The 16,054-nt window shown below is 52.7% G+C and overlaps 4 protein-coding genes across 4 annotated transcripts; 3 read left to right on the top strand and 1 right to left on the bottom strand.

Annotated features, from left to right (window-relative positions):
* Positions 1 to 1,075: 1,075 nt before the first annotated feature.
* Positions 1,076 to 5,169, top strand: J4E87_001329 (uncharacterized protein; the record flags this gene model as incomplete). The annotated part of the gene is made up of 3 exons (XM_049372975.1): positions 1,076 to 2,336; positions 2,395 to 4,428; positions 4,478 to 5,169. 3 exons carry the CDS (start codon positions 1,076 to 1,078, stop codon positions 5,167 to 5,169), a joined length of 3,987 nt encoding a protein of 1,328 aa, XP_049237633.1.
* A 286-nt stretch (positions 5,170 to 5,455) lies between these two features.
* Positions 5,456 to 6,523, bottom strand: J4E87_001328 (uncharacterized protein; the record flags this gene model as incomplete). The annotated part of the gene is made up of 1 exon (XM_049372974.1): positions 5,456 to 6,523. One exon carries the CDS (start codon positions 6,521 to 6,523, stop codon positions 5,456 to 5,458), a length of 1,068 nt encoding a protein of 355 aa, XP_049237632.1.
* A 1,547-nt stretch (positions 6,524 to 8,070) lies between these two features.
* J4E87_001327 (uncharacterized protein) lies at positions 8,071 to 10,671 on the top strand (the record flags this gene model as incomplete). The annotated part of the gene is made up of 1 exon (XM_049372973.1): positions 8,071 to 10,671. One exon carries the CDS (start codon positions 8,071 to 8,073, stop codon positions 10,669 to 10,671), a length of 2,601 nt encoding a protein of 866 aa, XP_049237631.1.
* Positions 10,672 to 13,493: 2,822 nt separating this feature from the next.
* J4E87_001326 (uncharacterized protein) lies at positions 13,494 to 15,161 on the top strand (the record flags this gene model as incomplete). The annotated part of the gene is made up of 1 exon (XM_049372972.1): positions 13,494 to 15,161. One exon carries the CDS (start codon positions 13,494 to 13,496, stop codon positions 15,159 to 15,161), a length of 1,668 nt encoding a protein of 555 aa, XP_049237630.1.
* Between the last annotated feature and the right edge of the window lie 893 nt (positions 15,162 to 16,054).

Raw genomic sequence — 16,054 nt, 5'->3', positions numbered from 1 at the left:
ATCCTCCCGCTGCCGCTACTGATTCCGCAAACTTTGTTGCTGGCCCACTCGTCGCCGAAAGCTAGATATGAGATTTCGGAAGCGATGTGGAGTTCACTCGTAATCGGGCCGTGAGACCCAGCCCCTCGCTCAGGTAGGGAGGCCGTCCCGAATCTTTATCGTGTGAAGAGTCTCGCGTAAGGCGTGGTACGTATCGAGGTACGTACCGTCGGTAAGTGAACAGTGGCTCTCAGCGTCTCACGCGTATACTATCGAGGTCTATCGTTCACACTGAATCGGGTTTTGCTCAGTAATCACTCTTTGGGCCCTGGCTCTATATCTCATACGGGGTTCCACATGTTCAAGGCCGTCCGCGTTTTAGATCACCTGCATCCTCAATGTCTTCTAATGCGGGGTGGTTGGCATCATCGGGCCCTCCGAAGCAGACGCGCACTATCGAAAGGTCCCCCCGAGGAGCCAGCACCACGCAATGCAACGAACTGTAGAACAGAGAGGAGGCCTAACCAACACAAACCCTGAGCAATCGCCTCGGACGTCTATATTTGTACCCTTTCTACTGGATGTTCGAAGGTTTGATTGGCAGCGTCGTTTATTTTGCTTGCTCAAATTCCATTTGCATAAAGATGCATCTCGCGCAGGATTCCGCTACCCAAGATTGGCAAGTTGGCTGGAACGCTGCTCTTCCGAGCTGGGGTTTTGCCCGCCCCCGGTCTGAACAGCTCTGCGAGGTTGAACCCTCCTCCATACTGTCAGCCGTAGCCAGGCTCGTCGAACAACACCAGTTCTTCGCGATGTGAGTTGCTAATATACAGCAAGCCATCGAATTGATTTTGCAAGTTTCAAAGAACGAGCTGCGAACTATAGAAAAGTAAGAATGAGACCTGTAGGAGAAGAGTCCGGCCAAGCCCCTGCATGCAGGTCGGCTGGCAAGCGAGGCGGGCGTGTTTGAACAACGTCGTATCGCGCCAAAGAATCTCCGTCGTGACATGTGAGCGGCGACTGAAGAAATCCATGCGCGCTGCGCGCTTCATCCTTTGCGACTGCATTATCATGAACATTTAACCAAACCCCAGGTATGGAGTCACTAGAGACGATGGAGCCAGGGCCTATGCAGGGAAACGAGGAAGGGCGACCCTCGGCGTCAGCTGGCGCTCCGCCCGGCCCCAAAGAAGAAGCGGCGCCTGCAACACCTCCCACAGCACTCCGCGGAGACTCCACAACTACCGATCTCAGCGACAACCACGGCATCTCATTGCGCGCAGTTGACCCGGTTTCTGTGCGATTGGAACACCTCACAGTTTCAGTCGATGAATCGCCAACGGCACTTGCTCGTGCCTTCTCGAAGAAGAAGGCGTCACCAGAGACCAACCATGTCAAGACTATACTTGACGACATTTCGGCGGACATGCCAAGTGGAAGCCTCACAGCCATAATAGGTGGAAGCGGAAGCGGAAAGACATCGTTACTCAACTCCATGAGTGGGCGTTTGGCAGTAGGAAACCGACTTGCCACTTCAGGAAGGACCCTATTCAACGGTAGCGAGGATGCATCCGGCATCAGGAGCGCCTATGTCATACAGCAGGATATTCTTCTACCGACGCTGACGGTCCGAGAGACTCTGACGTATGCTGCACAACTGCGACTACCCTCTTCTGTTGACGCAAAAGAGAGGAAGCAGCTGGTGGAAGAAGTCATCTTGGAGCTGAGCTTGAAAGAAGCTGCAGATACCAGGATCGGTAACAACGCGCACAAGGGCTGCAGTGGCGGAGAGAAGAGGAGGACGAGTATCGGCGTCCAGCTCTTATCAAATCCCTCGCTTTTGTGGCTGGATGAGCCGACCACTGGACTCGACTCGACAAGCGCCCACCAGGTGGTGAAAACCCTCCAGACTCTTGCTCGAAACGGACGGACCATCATCGTCACCATCCACCAACCGCGCTCCGAGATCTGGGATCTTTTCGACAATGTCATCCTCTTGTCTCGGGGCAGTCCTGCGTATGCTGGCAGCGCAAAAGAATGCCTTCCGTACTTTGCTAAGCTTGGTCATGAAATGCCTCCGTTTACGAATCCAGCGGAGTATCTCATCGACGTCGTCAGTGTCGACAATCGGAGCGTGGAAGCAGAGAAGGCGGCACAGGATCGAGTTGGTCGCGTAATAGAAGCATGGAGGTCTCATTGCAGTAGTAGCCTTCAAGAGAAGTCCGAACCACCAGTTCCGGCCACTACGATGACGCACGACCAGAGGAAGAAGCAACGTGCCGGTAAAACGTCGCTCATGCAGCAGACTCGTGTACTTACCGCACGAACATGGACTGTGACGATTCGTGACCCAATGGGTAAGACGTTCAATATGAGCTCTATAGATCGAACGCACGCTGACTTGGTTGATCCTAGGCTTGTTTGGAAGTCTTGTCGAAGCCATCGGTATGGCGGTTATCACAGGGTGGATCTTCTTACAGCTCGATGGCTCACTATCTGGTATACGATCCCGACAAGGAGCATTGTACAATGCAGCGGCGCTGCAGGGCTATCTAATCTTGCTCTACGAGACATATCGACTTACGACCGACATCCAACTCTTCGACGAAGAGGCACGACAAGGTGTCGTCAGCATACCAGCCTTTCTCATCTCCAGACGACTAGCCAGAATTCTGCTCGAGGATGTACCAGTGCCTCTCATCTTCTCGTTGATCTACTACTTCTTCTGCGGATTTCGCGCGGACGGAGGCCAGTTTCTCACGTTCTTCGGTATCATACTATTACACCAGTATATTGCCGTATGCTTCGCTATGACCTGTGTCGCGTGCTCAAGACACTTCGCTGGAGCGAGTTTGGTGGCTAATCTAGCCTATACCTTGCAGTCTATGGCTTGCGGTTACTTTATCCAGTCGAACACGATCCCCATCTATGTACGCTGGACGAAGTGGACAGCCTATGTCTTCTACGCTTTTGGAGCATTATGCGCCAACGAATTCTCAGGCTCTTTCTACGATTGTCCATACGAGGGCGGACGGTCAAACCCAGCCTGCAAAGAGTACGACGGAGAGTTCATCATGGACTCTCTTGGCTTCCCGAATAACTGGGTTTGGAGGCCAATACTTGCTCTTCTTGGATTCGCTATCGCCTTCTACGTGGGAGCAGGCGTGCTGCTCAAGTTCTGGAACGCCGAGATTGCCATGGCTCGTGCCAGACCGTCAAATATGGACGCCTCTGCTGGCAAAGAAAAGATGAGCGAGCGTGTGGCAGATAACGTCCGGACGATCGACATCCGTTTAGAGGGCTATGGAATGGACGTGGAAAAACGTTCGCTACGGAAGCGCTGGACCAAGGACATCATCAAGCCTCTTACCGCCGACTTCTTCCCGGGGTCGCTGAACGTCATCATGGGACCTTCGGGCTCTGGGAAGACATCTCTGCTAAACAGCATGGCGATGAGACTCAAAGACGACACATCCACGCGGTACAAGCAGTACGGTACCATGAGCTACAACGGCCTCATCCCGGCCAAAGAGGTCGTCCACTCCATCTGTTCTTTCGTGACCCAGGATGACGACGCACTGCTGGCGTCGCTGACAGTGCGCGAGACGCTTCGTTATGCAGCTGGTTTACGACTTCCGAAGTGGATGTCGAAAGAACAGAAAATCCAGAAAGCCGAGGAGATCTTGCTGAAGATGGGTCTCAAAGACTGCGCAGACAACCTCATAGGCAACGATCTTGTCAAAGGCATCAGTGGTGGCGAGAAGCGCCGAGTGACAATCGCTGTGCAGGTACTCACAGAACCTAGAGTGCTGTTGCTTGACGAGCCTTTGTCGGGATTGGATGCGTTCACAGCACTGTCAATCGTGGACGTACTTCGCGGTCTAGCCCAAGAAGGTCGTACACTCATCGTTACAATCCATCAACCTCGCAGCGACCTCTTCGCACATTTCGGTAACATCCTGCTCCTGGCCCGCGGTGGACATCCCATCTATGCCGGCCCTGCCGACAACATGTTAGGCCATTTCGCCAACTTGGGCTACGAATGTCCTCGTCACGTCAACCCAGCGGATTTTGCTCTCGATTTGATCACTGTTGACCTTCAGCATGAGAGACGTGAGGCCGCCAGTCGGAAGAAGGTACGCAAGTTGGTCGAGTCGTGGAACGCTGATGTCTACCCTGTCGCTCGAACTGGGTCAATAACTACGCCGGCTGAGCTGGGAAGCATGGCACGAGAACCATCGTCTTTCGCCGCAGCATATTCGATTCTGATTCGGCGTGCGACGAAGAACATGTTCCGGCAGCCAGACATTCTGATCGCGCGCGTTATGCAAGTTGTCGGATTGGGTATCGTGCTTGCGCTCTACTTTGCACCATTGAAGACCGACTACGAATACGTGCAAAACAGGATGGGATTCCTTGTCGAGATCGCCCCGCTCTACTTCGTCGGCAGTACGTAACCCTCCTGCCCACATCCTCTTACCATGCTAACCTTAGTCAGTGCTCAACAACATCGCCGTCTACCCAATCGAGAGAGACGTCTTCTACCGCGACTACGACGACCGCATCTACGGCGTCGAAGCCTTCTTCCTCACCTACATCTCCATCACCACGCCCTTCGAAATCATAAGCTGCCTCGTCTTCTCCGTCCTTGCCGTTTTCGCCGTGGGCCTGGAACGCAATGCGCAAACGTACTTCATTATCACCTTCAACGCCTTCTGCATCACCAGCTGCGGCGAGAGTCTAGGTATCGCTTTCAACACGCTCTTCACCCATACTGGCTTCTCAGTGAACTGCATGTCGGTTTTCCTCAGTGTTGCGCAGGTCATGGGTGGTGTGTTGTCGCTCGACGTTCCGGACTTTCTGCAGGCGTGGAATCATCTTTCGCCTGTGAAGTGGGCTGTTGGCAATATGGCGCCGTATACGCTACGTGGCCTGAAGTTTACATGTGAAGAGTGGCAGAAGGTGAATGGGCAGTGCCCTATTCAAACTGGAGAGCAGGTGCTGGACTTGTACAAACTGAACAAGAACCCGAAGATGAATCTCATGGCTCTGGGGATTTGCGCTATCGTTTATCGGTTCCTCGCCTATGTGGTTCTGAAGATGGTGAAGGAGCGCTGGATAAACAAGCTGTGGAGGAAGTTGGGTGGCGGTAAGAAGAAGCAGGCGAACCAGGCACCGTCAACAACATAATTGACGTACACTTATGCATTACGACATTAGCAAGTGGCTCGAGAATTGATTGATCAAAGATTCATGAACATCTTCATACACCGTTTACTCATTCATCGTTGAAGATAGCTAAAGTGATGCAGTATCATCAACATCATCCAGTAACAACAAATAGACCCAGCGCCTACCATGCATGCAGAAAACACCAGGCCATCATAAGACGTAATCCACGCCAGCAGCGAGAAGTGCCAAGAACCGCCGAGTCCAGAAGACGACTTCGACACCATACAAAACATCCAGCCAGCGTCTAGAGACGGTGGCCCCAAAGATGAAGGCTGTTACCGTTCCCCCTGTTCCTCGTATTGTCCCAACCAGCATCCTTCATCGTCAAGACCCTAGAAACCGCGTCGTTGTACTTGAACGTTTGACCCTTCTCCCACAAACCGTTACCCAACTCAATACACTCCGTGACTGCGCAATGCTCCAACTCATCTTCAGGAGTACCACCGTTGCAAACCTGGATGAGGCGGTTGAGACCGGTAGTACTAGCCGCAGCGAGCGGTTCCAGAGGCAGTTGCGAGCCAGGAGAAAGCCAAGGGCAGAGATTGCCTGTGATGCGGTAGAAGATGGTGTGTTCGGCCGACTCGACGAGCATGACTCCCGGGGGGATGCCGCCAGCGATCTGGCCGACATCTTGCTGCGCAGGCTGGTTTGGGTGTCCGTGATTTCCGTCATGGAACATGGGCGCGGGACGGAAGTGCTGGGCGCCTGCCATACCAGGAGCCACCATGCCAGGCATCATACCGCCGCCCATCATCATACCAGGCATGACTCCACCAACAACCCCACCCATGGCAGGTACGTTACCGAAAGCGAGACCGCCTCCCGCCCACAGCGGCGCTGCGGGAGCGAAAGGAGGCACGACGCCGGCGATAGCGCCTGGAGGAGGCGGCGGGAACGGTACACCGCCCGCGTGCAGACCAAAGCCTATACCGTGATGAGCGCCTGGAAGAAAGTTGCCCGCGCGAATAGGAGCAAGTGGACCGCCAGCAGGTCCCATGTATCCGCCCATCATAAAGGGGTCCATGACGCCGACAGGTGGGAAGACGGGTGGAAACGCACCTATACCGACACCACCGAATGGTGGAGGGATGCCGTATGCTGGTCCGCCGATACCAATGCCGAGGGGAGGGCCGTAGATAGGGGCGTGTTGCTGTTCTACAACGACTTGGGCACCTCCTGCGGGTGCGCCGGGTTGATGAGCTGGAGGTGCAGGACCTGCGTTATAGGGAGGAGGAGGTGGTTCGCGGTTGATGTTGGGGTTGTTACCGACGTTGGCGAGCCAGGGTTGACCTACGGGAGGGCCAGCAGCCATCGGTGAGCAAGGGAATTGTGTGGGAATAACAGCGAAGGGTAGCAGCTGAAGTCAGGATGAGCTGGCAGATGTGATGGCTCTGATTTGAGACACCTAAGAGATATAGCAACAGAGAGAGGAAGCGAGAGGATGAGGGAAAGAACAGAAATGTATACAAGCCCGGGTCTTCCATTTATATGTATAAGTGTAGTGCTGAGGTTGCGTTCGATGCTCTGGATATGCGTGAAGTTGGAAGTGTTGGATGTTACGAACAGCGGAGGGTTCACATAGTATTGCAGAATTTGAATGTACCCATGAATGGGGGCGGTCGGTGGGTGTGATGAGGACGGAGGTATGTTTGAATGGCGAACACGTCAATACATCGCCATTGACCATCTTGCGCAAACAGGTCATTACATTACCCTGACGGTCTTCAAAACAGCTGCGCGCGTGACGATGAAGAAAGCACTGTGAATCTCAGCGAGCCCTGGAGAGCTTGTGATGCGACCTGGAGTTCGCAGTGGACGCCGATGGAGAAGCAGCATGAGAGGGGTAAACGGGAGAAATGGAGGATCGTGATAAGTTTCTCTCGCCCTCAACCAAGCCGACACTTGTTTGATTACATGGCAGCGAGGGAGTGATAGCGCTGAGGCTGGAGCTGCGACACAATCTCAAGGTCGCGAGCGGCATCATGGCGGCCAAAGAACGCTAGCATCGGACATCGGCGTATCGAGCGGCCGTTCGCACGTGACCTGCGGCACAACGTGCGCTGCCCGCGGGCCCCATGGCAGCCCAGCGCCAGCTTCCCGGCGTCCGCAATGCCTCCCACTTTTGCGCTCAACTATGCTACGCGTTCTGGCTATGTCCATCACCTGCGTCCTATAATCAGACATGCGACATATCCATCAGCTCTAGACCGATTAGCTCGCAATCGCCTAGCGAAATGACACCGTCCGCGAACCTACCGACACCACCTGGGCACCGAGCTGCGCCGGCCGACATCGAATACATGGCGTGTTCTGGGTCTCGCGCACCACTCATATATGGAAACGTTCAACGAACATGATCGATTTGTGACTAGACGCGAGAAATGTTGGCGCTCAAGTATACGAGAGTTATGGAAGACATTTGCTGCCGCATGTCGGATTAGCTGAATCAATACCACATTTGGGGCCTGAAGACACCGGCATTCAATGTCGACCGCCGGCGTTTAACCAGCCACGCTAATGCCAGGCCCACCACACGAGCCATTAGGCGACAATAAGAGGCCGGCGCAGATAATCTGATCATTTCTAGAGATAGAATAGTACTTCAAAATGTTACTGGTCGACTTTATCAGCATCGGCATTCATCCAGGCTAACTATCACGATACCGGTATCTCGGCTTCTCTATCGGCCTGCTACCATATCCCAGGGACAAACTGCGGAGTGCGGAGTAATCATGGCAGTACCTCCGCAAAACTCACTAATACTTAGGCCACACATAGGTACCTTGTCTACTTAATGATTAACTCTGGCTATCTTCAAGTCTGCCACATTCGATCGAAGAACGATTATTTCACCGCGAGATGTATGTCTCCATCACGGTCTGGACAGGCTTGCTGTACACCTTGACGCAGGTACATGCATCATCACAGACCCTGGCGAATCGGCCATGGCTAGATCCAACACTGCCAAACGAACAGCGATTGCAACTTTTCCTCGACCAGTTGAACAACACCCAGAAATATGCTATGGTACAAGGCGATACCGAGCTCGATGACAACGGAACTGGAGTCAACCCTTGCATAGGACACATCTCTGGCAATGAGACTCTCGGGGTACCCTCAATTTGCATGGGAGATGGCCCGGCTGGGGTTGGAAACAACTTGAACAACGTCACCGCCTTCCCGGCCCCAATCGCCGCCGCGGCTTCGTGGAATACTACCCTCGAGTACGCTTATGGCCAAGCATTAGCCCAAGAACATATGGCAAAGGGCCGCAATGTCGTTCTCTCACCGACTATCAACATCCTTCGGTCGCCACTATGGGCCCGCGCAGCCGAGACCTTCTCAGAAGATCCATGGTTGACTTCCCGAATGGCCGTGGCGGGTGTTCTGGGCGTCCAAAGTCAAGGAGCTTTAGCTTGTCCCAAGCATCTTGCTGGGTACAATCAAGACACTAATAGATTCGGGGTGGGTCCTGATTGGGATACCGTTGACGTCCACATCGACGAGCGGGTTCTGCACGAGCTTTACCTACCTGCTTTCAAGGCGTCTGTTCAAGAGGCAGATGCCGCCTCTATAATGTGTTCCTACAATAAGCTGGACGGCTTCTTCGCTTGCGAAAACGACTGGCTTCTGAACACTACATTGAGACAGGAGTGGGGGTTTCAAGGCTTCGTTGTCGCTGATTGGTACTTCTCCACACGAAGTACGGTTGGCGCTGTAATGGCTGGTCTAGATATCAGCATGCCTGGAGGTTCTCTCGAGGATTCATATGGATTTCCAGCCTACTACGGAGACCTTCTGGTCGAGGCTGTCGAGAACGGAACCATACCAGCCTCGCGCATCGACGACATGGTTGCAAGAACGTGGCGATATATTTTCAAGCTTGGAATGGTCGACAATCCAGTCACTGGAGATGCAGAGTCGGTGGCAAGAACACAATCCCATCTTGATCTGGCTCAGAAGATGGCTGAGGACGGCTCCGTTCTTCTTAAGAATGACGACCATACGCTACCTCTCTCGCGACAGAAATACAAGCATGTTGCCGTATACGGTGTTGACGGAACCAACCAAAGCCAGGTTACGGAGAACCACGGCGGCTTCGTGATCGACACGACAATGGTAGTGCAATCGCCTTTGGACGCATTGAAGCAGCGAGCTGGCAAAGAAGGCAACATGACAGTTACTTACGCGGAGGCCTATCCTGGCACCGGGCAGTTTCTAACGGTACCTTCCAGCATGTTTGTCAACGATGGTCTGAATGTCACCTACTACACCACCACAGACTTTTCTGGGCCCATCAACCAAACGGACTTCGTACCCAACATTACCGCAGCCTCCTTCCCAAAGGAGCTCTGGGTGTCATGGCCCCAAGTCTTTTCTTGCGTTTACGAAGGCACCTTCAAGGCCAACACGAGCGGGATGTACCATTTCTCCCTGACCGGCCAGGGAGATGCCGTACTTTACATCAACGGACAAGTCATCGCCAATATGTCGAGAGCGAACTTTGGAAACACCGTTCAAGGTATCGCGAACTTGACAGCCGGAGATGAGGTTTCCTTGGCCCTGAACTATTCCATGGGCTACTCGCTATCCACTGGCGCATACGGGGTCACACTGGGAGTCGATGTAGGCAACGAAGCAAGGGACGAAGAAGCAATTTCGCTCGCAGAAAATGCTGATATCAGCATCGTCTTCGCGTCTGACAGGCATTCCGAAGGTGTTGATAGCAACATTGGCCTTTCTCTCCCCGGCGACCAGGACGCAGTCATCTCTCGGATCGCCAAACGTTCGAAGAAGACAGTAGTGATCCTCAACACCAACTCGGCCATTCTCATGCCCTGGATCGATGAGGTCGATGCCGTGATGCAGTCATGGTATGGAGGTCAGCAGATTGGCTTGGCGCTTGAGAGACTGCTGTTCGGCGATGTCAGTCCGAGCGGCAAATTGCCGGTGACGTTCCCCAAGACACTTCATGACGCTATCAAGATCACGTCAGACCTGATCGTACCCTATGAAGAAGGGCTGAATGTTGGATACAGGTGGTACGACGAGCACAAAGTCGATCCGCTATTTGCATTTGGCCATGGACTCACATACTCGACGTTTGAACTGGACAATCTCGCTGTGCGAATAGCAAACTCTACTGCCACATCTGATTCTGAACGCGTCATTTGTTCCACAACTTTGACAAACACTGGAACAGTCTCTGCGTCGGAAGTGGTTCAGCTTTACGTGTCGTATCCGGAGGCAGCGCGTGAGCCTCCCAAGCTGCTCAAGGCATTTGCCAAAGTCCACCTCGACGCAGACCAGAGTACAGATGTTCTTCTGGAGGTTCTCATGGATGATTTGAGGATCTGGTCCGAGCAGAAGAAAGACTGGGATTTTATACATGGCGAGTATGGCTTCCTTGTCGGATTCTCGGCGAGCGACATCAAGGTAGAGGAACAGATGGTTCTTTGAATATGCTACAGTAAACCTAGTTCGAATATACAGTATTATCGCAAAGTATTGATTATGTGACGTTGTCAGCGGCATTCAGGTTTGTGACAAGAATGCGCCCTGGCCAATATTAAACCCAGCGTTGGCGAACAAGAAGGCCCAGGCTTCGTCATCTACAAAGTCAATATTGAAGTTTGACGTATCTTCCGACGCAGAATCAAAGGTGGTCTGATCATTGTACGCTGGGGTGATATCAGGCCTCTGCGTAGTCTGCGCATGGGTGGGCGCAGGTTGGTGGTTGGCAGGGTCCACGGCTGCGGCGGACGCGGCCGCTACGTGCGAAAGCGAAGATGTATGACGCGCCTGCATTGCTTCGTGCTGAGTGGAAACATTGCGCAAAAACGCTGCTTGCAATGCGCAGCTTGTGCTGGTAGGCGCTTGAAGTTTCTCGAATATTGTCGCAGCGTTGCGAATGCTATCCAGCGCTGGCATTTCCATCTCGGACCGGATATATGATGGTGCTGAAAGTAAGAGCTATATCCGATGTAAGTAATTGGCTTTAAAAAAGGTGAGTCATTAAATACCTTGATGAGGAATACTGCGGCATAAGCGATCATGACATGCACACTGTCCTGAGCAAAGTACAATAGTTGAGATGCCGAAGTTTCAGAAACGAGTTCAAGCATATCGAGCGCGCTTGAGTAGCTGTTCCAGATAGCTTCTGTATCGACAGAAGTCACAATATCCTTCAATTTGATGGATGCGCGTAGTGAGGAAGTGTATAAGAGTAGCCGCGCGTAGCTGCCATAAAACGGGATCAGAAATGACTAAGAAATGGTGGGCGAAGTCAGTACACTTCTCGCATCACGTCGTGCATGGATAGTACTTACATGACAGTCCTCGCCTCGCTCAGATACTTTCCCAGTCCACCTCTTTTGCCAATTCACAATTTCTGCATCAACCATACGTAGCGTGGATCGATAGCGCGACGCTTCGTGCCGTTGCTGTTGAGCATATTGTGTCGTCATCATCTCAAAGTGGGTGGAGGTGATAAGGCGGAGGGATACAAATGCGCAGAGTAGCCGGTCGTTGGCCATTTCAAGAGGATGTAAGTACCAGTTGCTCACTGATTCCAAATAGTTGCTCCTTTCGATCATCCAAGGCTTGCCGGTCTGCAAACTGATGCTGTACGCATGTCAGTATCTTGTGATAAGGTCGATAGCACCCTATCCCTACCTCCTGTCATAGACAAATAGCACTAGCCAGGTCCTTTCTATGTTTCTGAACTGCATCGCCTGGTAATCAGACAGGTTCTCTGAAGGTCTCATGCCATCGGTTCCAAGATGATGCCAACCAAGCTCAATGGCCATCCTGATGGCATAGCCTACATTTAACCATGCACGATTATCACGGGGCTCTTTCCAATATGTCAGGATTAATATGGCTTGGACCGTCTCAACAGATTTTGCACCACGGCCAAAGCTCTCTAGAAAAAGCTCTTCGGCGTGAGAAAGCAAATCTTTTCGCAGCGCAGGATGTAACAGCTTTGCCGCTGCCGCCAGAATGGCAGTGAATAGAAACGAGGACTTCTCCCGGACGTACTGAAAGGCATGCAGCGAAGGGTCCAGTTGACTGATGAAGGGGTTGAGGTGCTTCATGAATCCAGCGAATAGCTCCATAGCAAAATGAAGGTTGACTACTCCTTTGACAACCGGATCATTGTCTGAGGTGTCCTCTGTGCATTCTTCGGACGCATGCCCGTGTTCAGTACTTAGTACATTCTGCAAAGAGAAATCTCCTCTTGTGATCTGTCGGTTGAGTATATCAGAAAGCCGAAAGCCTCTGCTCTCCGTCCAGAAATCTTGGCTTGAACGCTGGGCTGACTGGGGTTGAGAACGCAGTCTAGAAGCTGATCTTTGGGCGCAATGTGTACCTGCCAATGTATCCGCATCACCCGCTACAACACCGTCATGGTCAACATGTTGAGCTTCGCCGTTCCATGATGTCGTCGCAGCATTGTCTTGGCCTGTTGAGCTTGGTTTCTGCAATCTACAAATCGCATCAGCCATTTTCTGTCGTATGGAAAAAGTAGGATTGACAAACTTGAAGCCGTGCTTTCGACCGCGCCGGTGGCCAAGAAAGTCACACTGCAACGATTTGCGCGTACACCTCCCGCACCGCGTATCTTGCGCCGTCTTGTGGCACTTCATCTTGACCTTGCGACATTGCAGGCAGGCATGTGGTCTTGGAAGAGATCAGTCGCGTAACTGCAGTCAACCCAGAGCGAACTCACGCTGCTTTCGAAGGCTCGCGACTTGGCGCTTCATCGGCCTCTGTCATCGTGAATATGTGTATAAGACATTAAGGTCAGATCGGGCTCGAACGGACACACAGTGATAGGTAGCATCTGGATAGTGTGGTGTCAAAACGGGCAAGGTATCGAGGTGTCTTATCGCTATCTTCACACGCTAACCGCTTTGGGACCATCCCCGGGGTCCTTTCTGATATGACATCTGCTCCCATCATTTTCCCTCCACGGCATTCAAGGGAAACCTCGATGCCCACTTACAAAGCTCTTGCAGCGATACGAACATCTCGGAACCGCTGACCCCGCACGGCTCTCTCAAACCGGACTCAGCACTATGCTGCGACTTCGGTCCACTTCTATCGTTCGTGCAGATCGCCGGTGTTCTAATGGAGATTGAGTCGCCGGCGACATGGTACGTGCCCTCATGACCTTATGCATCCATGCACCATACCGTCGCATGGACTTTTCCTCGATACCTAGGTAGTTCAAGTCAACATCAACTCAACGCACATCCAGATACTACGCAACTAGCAAGATGACACAAATACCACGTTCGAAGGCCAAGACGGCGCACGTCAACATGATGACCGATACCATCATAGCAAACCTACCAGCGGATGCACTTCGAAGCGTGATCAGAGTCATCTTGACAACGGAGCCATCAGTTACAAGCATCCTAGAAGAACAGACGCGGCTCTATCTCAAGAAGACCGCCAGTCAGCCCGTCGATCAGCTGTTCCAATCGACGACCGAGGGGGTTGCCTCAACCTCAAACTTCACATGGGCTCAGCAGCGCCTACGTTGCGCCATAGGATGCGGATTGGTTCTTGACAGCTTCCCGATACTCAATAAGATCGTAGAAGAATCCGTCAGCCTTGCCGACAAACACACCGTCCGTCGGTCGACAGATCTCAACCACAGTTTAGCCTCTGTTGACGGTGATATCGTGCAGGCATTGACTGCGATTCAAAAGCGCTTGTTGTCCGATACTGGCAGCAGAGACCTCAACGAAGAGGAGAGACCGGTGATGGACTCGCTCTTCACTTCATTGCTACGATGTCACCAAAGATGGCTTGCATCTGCGCAAGACTTTCCTTTCGAACGAAGCACTGCAGTTCTTGCGACTATGCTTGGCCGCGAAAGCGGTATACCGACACTGGCCCATCAGAATAGCTCTTACCAAAGTCAAATTACCGGACGGAAGACATCGACCTCTATCGAGACTTTCAAGGTCAAGGGTATCGAGCTGCCGAAGCTGTTCGCGGGCCTGTGGCAACTGTCTAGTCCATCATGGGGTACTGCGTCACAAACACAAATGTTCAAGCAATTTGCAGAGTACATTGCAGGTGGCTTCACTGCCTTCGACATGGCTGACCATTACGGCGATGCCGAGGTTATATTCGGACGCCTGAGAGCCTCGCTAGCTGAACCTGAGGCCGTTTTCGGTGCCACGAAGTACTGTGTATTCCACAAGATTACCGTAACCCCCGAAGTCATCGGCGCCAACGTCACAGAGCGGTGCCAGCGCATGAGCGCCAGCAAGGTCGATCTTCTGCAATTCCATTGGCAAGATTACAATGACCATCAGTATATCGAAGCGCTGCGACTGCTGCAGCAAGACGAACGAGTTCGACATCTAGGCCTTTGCAACTTCGACACAGCGCGTCTCCAAGAAGTCATTGACAGTAAGATCGATGTCGTCACCAACCAGGTCCAATTTTCCCTTATCGATGCACGGCCACGGTTCAGGATGGGCGAGGTTTGCGCACGACACAACGTCAAACTCCTTACATATGGCACTTTGTGTGGAGGCTTTCTTGCTGAGAAGTGGCTCGGCAAAGCTGAGCCACAGCTGTTTGGCCCCGATACAACACCTTCTCAACGGAAATACTTTGAAATGATCCAGACTTGGGGTGACTGGGACCTGTTCCAGACGTTACTGCAGACTTTGAAGGCTATCGCGACCAAACACAACGTCTCCATCTCGAACGTCGCGACGAGATGGGTTCTCGACTTCCCATACGTCGGGGCAGTCATCATTGGCGCACGCATGGGTGTTAGTGAACATACGGAGGAGAACCTGAAGACGTATGGATGGAAGCTTGATGAAGAAGATCAGAGGAGTATTGAAGATGTGCTGGAGAAGAGCAGGAGGGAGGAAGTGTTCAAGGTCATGGGCGATTGCGGGAGCGAATACAGGTAGAAAAAAATGTTGGCTTGTTCGCCTGGCTTGTACAACAAACTATTATCTAGAAGGTTTTAAAATAGCTGGTAAACGTTCTTGAGCAATTTGGTTTGGTCGTGATTACGGGCGCGTCGCGTCATTCCAGTCCGCCCGTGCGCTCGCCTCATCTTCCTGTGCCAGCTCTGTACGAACTCTCCCTGTCCACGCGACCGCCTTTCATGCTCATGCCGACCCAGTCCTCTCCTGTACGGACGCCTTGCGGGTTTCGAAATACCAGCAACTGGCATACGCTCGCAAGCGCCTACTTCGGCTGCCACGGCTGACGTCACCACCAAACACGCGCATCATGCCCGCACCACGCGCTTGTCTCTGCCATCGCCTCAGCGTCCATCGTCGCACCGTCGCTCCCAATTCTCACGACCCAGGCTACCGAGCTACTACACGCGTGTCACTTCCATGTCCTGGATATGCCGCGATATGCAAACATCGTCGCGCGATTGAGGGCATGGTGGGCTGGTGCACCAGCTTTTAGCACAACGATGGAGACGATGTTGGGTACGGTGATTATACTGGTGACATTCAGTGGGACTATCTGGAGAGCTGTTCGCAGCCTCTAGTGACGCCGCGACGCTTCAAAAGCTGGATATATCGGTATCGCGACTGTGTTGAGCGCAACAACACGTCTACGAACATATACTCGGTGTGCGCTTGAGGCCCTTATACCTACACATACATCCCCGCCAAGGCTCCTAAGACCATCTCGTGATAGTCGATACGCGGAGTGAAGCACGGGAAACTGATGTTCCATGCGTATATCTCACTCCAAAGCTCAAGAGTTTCCTTCCAGACCAACCACCGTGGTATCCGCATGACTGAAGGTCCGCAACCCGGTGCGTATGATCTTGAGCTGA

The sequence above is a fragment of the Alternaria ethzedia genome (assembly GCF_023757985.1).
Source record: "Alternaria ethzedia strain BMP 0044 chromosome Unknown scaffold_2, whole genome shotgun sequence".
Taxonomy (NCBI): Eukaryota; Fungi; Ascomycota; class Dothideomycetes; order Pleosporales; family Pleosporaceae; genus Alternaria; species Alternaria ethzedia.
This window is presented reverse-complemented; position numbering and strand designations above follow the sequence as displayed.